The 6,000-nt window shown below is 34.3% G+C and overlaps 1 protein-coding gene across 3 annotated transcripts in view; it reads right to left on the bottom strand.

Annotated features, from left to right (window-relative positions):
- Positions 1–2,014: 2,014 nt before the first annotated feature.
- ANKRD31 (ankyrin repeat domain 31) overlaps positions 2,015–6,000 on the bottom strand; it is a 62,350-nt gene continuing 58,364 nt past the window's right edge. For all 3 annotated transcript variants that reach the window (XM_034441135.3, XM_034441136.2, XM_034441137.3), the window contains 2 exons: positions 4,518–4,698; positions 2,015–2,583 (listed from right to left, as the gene is read on the bottom strand). In XM_034441135.3, coding sequence (XP_034297026.2) covers positions 4,550–4,698 — 149 coding nt within the window. In that variant the 3' untranslated portion in view covers positions 2,015–2,583; positions 4,518–4,549. The remainder of the gene's footprint in view (positions 2,584–4,517; positions 4,699–6,000) is intronic.

The following is a 6,000-nucleotide window of genomic DNA, read 5'->3' as shown; positions in this document are numbered from 1 at the left end:
AGCAGTAGTTACCAACTTTATTAACAAGGTAGGATTGAGTTTGACAAGAAGACAAGCAGATTTATACTGATGTTTCTGTTTTGCCTTAAGATCTAGTGGCCAAGACATTACACTTGTTTTATAGATGTGCCCTAGTTGGCACCTTTACTCCCAAATGGAAGGATCAGGTTTTGAATGGCAGGACATCTCATAGTTAAGGAGGTCAGCATAATAGCGGAGACTACTGCTTTTGTGCCACAAGCACTAGCTGGGCCAAAGAGGGCCAGCTGCATGGCCTAAAAAATGCACCTGGGAAAACTTTTTTAGTCTGTTTTGCTCCTGATGTCCTGATCTCCCCTAATTTGCTTGTCCTGAACCCTTTGCAGATGCTTCTACCTTGCCTTTATGGATTTCAGAATTGTCATTCCTAATTATGTCCTGATTGAAATTATACCTGAGAATGTATGTACATTAGATTCTCTTTTTGTTTTGTTGTCTGTAAATACAATTTAAAAAACAGATTGAATATGTGATGCTTTACAATGGTCTTCATTGTTTTTAAATTTAACTGACTTAGAACACATAGCCATATAATTTGTTCTAGAATAAATCAATAGCACATCCAAAATGACTAAATGATTTTATCAAGTACTGAAATTAATACTTTTATTATATCCCAAAGCCTCAAATAAATGTACATAGGAAGTTTTGAAAAGAAGGACTAGAGTTATATCAGGTATTCATTAAAAAATCTGTTTTTCTTTTAAATGTGTCATTAGGTGAGATACAGTGAAGAGAATATGTAAGTAATGAGGCTGTGTGACATTTCAGATTCAGTCTTAAAAAGGGGTTTCAGAGCACAAACACAGCACCTGCCCACCACACCTTAAATTATTTCTCCAGAATGTCACACCCATATTTACACAGTTAACTCAGATTTTACTGGGAAATATATCTCAATTATTAAAATAAGTCTTAATCTCATGCATGCATAGCTTGAGTATTGGAATAAATCTGCTCAAAGCTTATCTATGTTCCATATTTTCCTAAATATATTTATTTATTTAGCATATGGCTTCCTAAATATAAATATGGCAATATTTTTTTCTTTAAACTGAATGATTTTTTAAAAATGAAGTGTACATTATTTTTTTGCAGCAAAGCATTATATACTACCAGCTCCTATAACTGTTACTAAATAGTGATATTTGTATGGGTACAAATTTAAGTAGTGCTCATAATAGAGTAGGATTGCAAAGGACACCATAATTAATTTAATGGACTTTGGGTAGGTTACAAGACGATTTATACAATACAAAAACCAAAAGAAAAATTAAACATGTCAGAAGAATCTTCTGCTCCAGTTTGAATTGTGAGCCATCCGGAGTTGTTTTCCGAGATGGGTAGCTATAGAAATCAAGCAAACAAACAAATAAAATTGCAACTGATCTTTGCATGAGTTACTATTGCTGTACATCCTGGTCCAAGGCCCCAAATCCCACCTGTTGCTTTAAAAGGAGCTAATGCCTGGAGTTTTCATTAGGATCTTTTTGCTGTGCTAATTCATTTTTGCTATCTCAACCATTGCTCAAATTGAAAATATAACAAACTAAATTATGTTTGCTACTTTTTGGTTTTTAATGTAAACATGGTATGAATTCTTTGTTTCAATTATGAATAAATATCTATTTCAATTGTTTGTTTGTTTTTAGAATACTGTACTTTTTCATCCAATGTATTTTGGACTTTGCCCTTGAATTTCAATCCCTAAGAAAAACAGCAGTCACTATGCTAGGCAGTTTTGTACTGTTACATTTTGCACAAAGTTTTATAGATTTTGCCTTCAAGAAAATATACTAAAATTAGTGTTTATACTTTAGTAAGACCAAACACAGATAAAGTAGGGATTTATGAATGGTATCTCCCATTTCTAGTACCCAAAAGTCAATTCCTACTTCCTACCTATCACTCTTGATCATGATGTTATGTTCATTTATAAGACGAAATCTAATCCAAAATGTTCCAAAAAGCCTGATTGCTGAAATATTGCTGATTTATTAAATGTTCTGAGTTTTACAAACAAAACAGGATGAACAATTACTCAAGTAAACAATAAAATAAAGTGTTTGTACATTTAAAACTTGAATATGAATTAATGTTGAACTGTCAATAAATCTTTTCATTCTGTTTCTTGTCACAAAAGAAAAACATAATTACAGCACAACAGGGTCAAAAGTGGGATGCAATAAGCCCTGTTTAATCTTACTCCTCATCCAAATGTAATTTTCTTTAATTTCATGACAATTTTGGCATTTGAATTAGAGTTACTTCCAACAATTTCAACACAAAACATCTTCACTCCTTCCTACAGGGTTTTTTTTTAACCTCTGTGATATCTGATGCTATTCTTTGCTTAAGCCAACAATCAATCACTTCAGTACTGCTATTTTAGCATCCATCATAGCAAGCTGTTGAAAGACTACTATGAAATATTCTGCATCATCTTGTTGACCTCTTTACAAGCTGGAGTTCACACGTATCTTCATTTAAAGTTTTAGTGTTTTGTTTATCCAAGGAATAGACATATGCAAAACTACAGATATTCTAGGAAACAAAAGCAATTGTAAGACATATACAGTTCTTTCAGTGGCTGATACATAGCATAATACTGCTGATACGTTATATAGCTGATACTATACTTAATTCAAGAAGGTTATTTTATCTGAAAAAAATGTGTTTTGCTTGGTAAATGTTCATAGGTGAGTTTGAACAAAATACTGATAATTAAGCATCCCTCTTTGTGGCTTAAAAACAGCTATTGGAAAATGCATTCCATTTTATCTCATTAAAGTCTTGCTTGATGGTGAGATGGGTGGCATATAAATTTAATAAATAAATAAAAAATAACAGATAGTAGTTTAATTATCAGAAGGAGTGAATGGATCATAATTCTTCCCACAGGGTTTTCCTTTCTTAAATACTAATTCTATTGTCCTTAATGATGAGTGTGTTAAATAGCAAATATATCTAGTAGGACTATCCTGGTGTGAAGATAAATAGCTTCAAAAATAAGCACTTTTGAGATTCAAAAATGTGCACAATGTTCAGGTAACTGGATCTCAAGCTGCAGTGCTAAAAATTATAGCAAGCATCATTGACAATATACAAGGATCTCCATTATAAAACAATGCAGCCAACTTTTTTCCACCCACAAGGATCTTTTTTAATTAAAGCTAATCTGTTTTATTAGTTAATATGCATGGGTACGTAGAAAAATTGAGTGAATATATAACTAACACATGTAAAAATATATCTCCTTTCTTTGAATAGTCATTTTGTTAATTTTCCTTTGAAATGTCAGGTGAAAACTGACCCACACATTACATTGAACAGTTCATTAAAATTGTATTTTCTTGATGACCTAGAACAGGGGTCCTCAAACTTTTTAAACATGGAGCCAATTCATGGTCCTTCAGACTGTTGGGGGGCCAGACCGGCTGGGTGAGTGTGGCTAAATGGTCATGTGACTGGGTGGGCATAGCTAGGTAGTCATGTGATTCAGTGGGCATGGCCAATTTAGCAGTCCATTAAACAATGCACACAAATTAAACTTTCATTTGTTTTGCTCCTGGGGGTGTTTTATTTGCTTTTGTTTGCATGTTGTTCTTTTGGCTGACTTTTTTTTTTCTAGATTGTTTTTTCAGGTTTTTAGGAGTGTAGTGGTCCACTTCAGGAAACTCAGTTTTGCAGCAATTCTTCTCAGCCCCAAGGAGCTTACAATCAACAAGTCTCTCTCTGTGAGTGTCTCTCTTCTCTCTCTCTCTCTCTCTTTCCCTTCCTCTCTGTCTATCTCTGTCTATCTCTCTCTTTCTCTCTCTCTGTCTCTCTTTCTCTCTCTATCTTCTGGAGGTGAGGGAGGTCAAAAATGGGGTGCGCAGACACCCTGGGAGGCTCCGTGAGCCCTGTTTTTGGCCTCCCAGCGCCTCAGCAGCACTCTGCCGGCCAAAAATGTTGGCCTTACCTTCCAGTAAGCCCGCGGGGCTCACAAACCAAGTCCTGTGCTTAGCCAAAGGGTGGGGGCCGCCAGGAGGGGTGGGGTGATATGGGCGGGGCAGCCTTATGGTCCTGTGCAGACTGTATTAATGGCTTCAGCGGGCCATATTTGGCCTGCAGGCCGTAGTTTGAGGACCCCTGACCTACAACATAGAGCTCCTATAAAGAATAATCCCACGTCAGTCTGTGCTTTAAAGTCTTAGTTTATATTTACTGACAGATATGTAAAAAGAGAGAAAGTGGATATATCTACTGCTATTAAGGTTACTCATTTTTAAATAAATTATTGGTTCCTTCAAAAAAAAGTAAAATTTCATCTTCACCATATTTATTGACATCATTGTTAAAGCTTCTGTCTCCCACAGGCCATAGTCACAAAATTTTACTTTTGTACATTTAAAAAAAAAGGGTTATTATATAATTTTTATAAATTAAAATATTAATAAAACTATTTTAAAAACCTAAATGCACAAAATGTTACTTACCATGGAAAAGAAAATATATATTAGGTTGCACTTTAAAATCCAAAATTTTCACATTTGACATAGAAGTTCCAGTATTCCTCTCCTGCATGCCATGGCAGAAATTCTTCATCTGTTATTAACATTATTTTGTTGAACTGTAGAAAGCAGGGTGTTTTTGAGGAATTAGCCTGACAGGAAGAATCTATTAAAAACATGAAACACACAGTAAATTAATCTATTAGCTCCAAATTAATCTATTAGCCCCAAATTTAAAATGCCCATAGGAGATCTCTTTCCTGCAGTGAACAAGAGAAGACAAATTTACAGTCAGTTCTATAGTCTCTATAGATTCCATAAGTTTTAACCACAAGTCTATTAATCATGTTCACTTATCCTTATTACGCTAACAAAATCTGCCATATTCAAGGTGAAGGGATTAAGTTATACTGTATTAATGTATGGTCATTTTCTTGAAATGCATGCAAATGTTTTATGAAAATTCATTTAATTTCTTAGTAAATATTGAATAGTTCTATACTATAGATTAGTCTGTGATATAATGCTAACCCAAAATGCTTAATGAACAGATATGCACATTTTTATCCAAATCTCATTTTGCATTAATGGTTTCTTTCAGATAGAACATTAAATTATGGCATTTGTAAAATATGTTTACCCATATTAACTAGCCTAGTTTCTTTTTTTTCTTTCCTTTTTCTTTTATTCAATCGTCTTTCATTCTAGGAGACTGCCTGGATAAGGCCCTGCAGTTTGGTATACTTAGTTTACTCAACTAAATTACTGGGTTAATTTGCACACTGAACTATCCAATATATAATGTGTAATGTTCATTATGATAATGTCAGAAAGCATACAGAGTTACTACCTCCCTCCCTCAACAATGACCATTATCACCAACTCTTGCCCTTCCTCTCCTAGGCCAAGGGCATCATCAAGTCTTTCTTCTGTTAGTAATGGTAATACATTAAAGCAGAATGTTTCAAAACATGTCTGTCCGTCCGTCCGTCCGTCCATCCATCTTGACTGGGTTTTCTTGATGCTTTCCAATATTCTGCTTCTTTGAAATATTTTGCCTCATTAAATCTGTTATCCACTCAGGATTTTGGACTTCAGATGAAATCTCCCAACAGATTTTATTATCCATCTAATTAAATGGAAACTAAGTGATGATTCTGTCAGGTATATTCATTATGATAATGTCAGAAAAAACAGTTTATCAATCTGACATCTTGTCAAACTGGAAGTGGGCTTCAAGTAAAGTGCTACAGTGTTGGCCAATATTTTTCTGTATCTTCAGACATGACTTAAGTAAAAAGGGAATCCAACTCTGCGTCATCCATAAAAAGCAGATGACAAATATCACAGCAGATGTAGAAGAGACTATAAAATACTTTTGATAGAAAATGGAGCAACATTCCACAAAGACAAATGCAACAAAATGTATGCCAAAACATCAACCATCAAATGAACAAATGCAGGATGG

Source organism: Pantherophis guttatus, chromosome 2 (genome assembly GCF_059756535.1).
Source record: "Pantherophis guttatus breed Tessera chromosome 2, ASM5975653v1, whole genome shotgun sequence".
Taxonomy (NCBI): Eukaryota; Metazoa; Chordata; class Lepidosauria; order Squamata; family Colubridae; genus Pantherophis; species Pantherophis guttatus.
The sequence above is the reverse complement of the archived record's forward strand: the minus strand, read 5'-3'. Positions and strand labels throughout refer to the sequence as shown.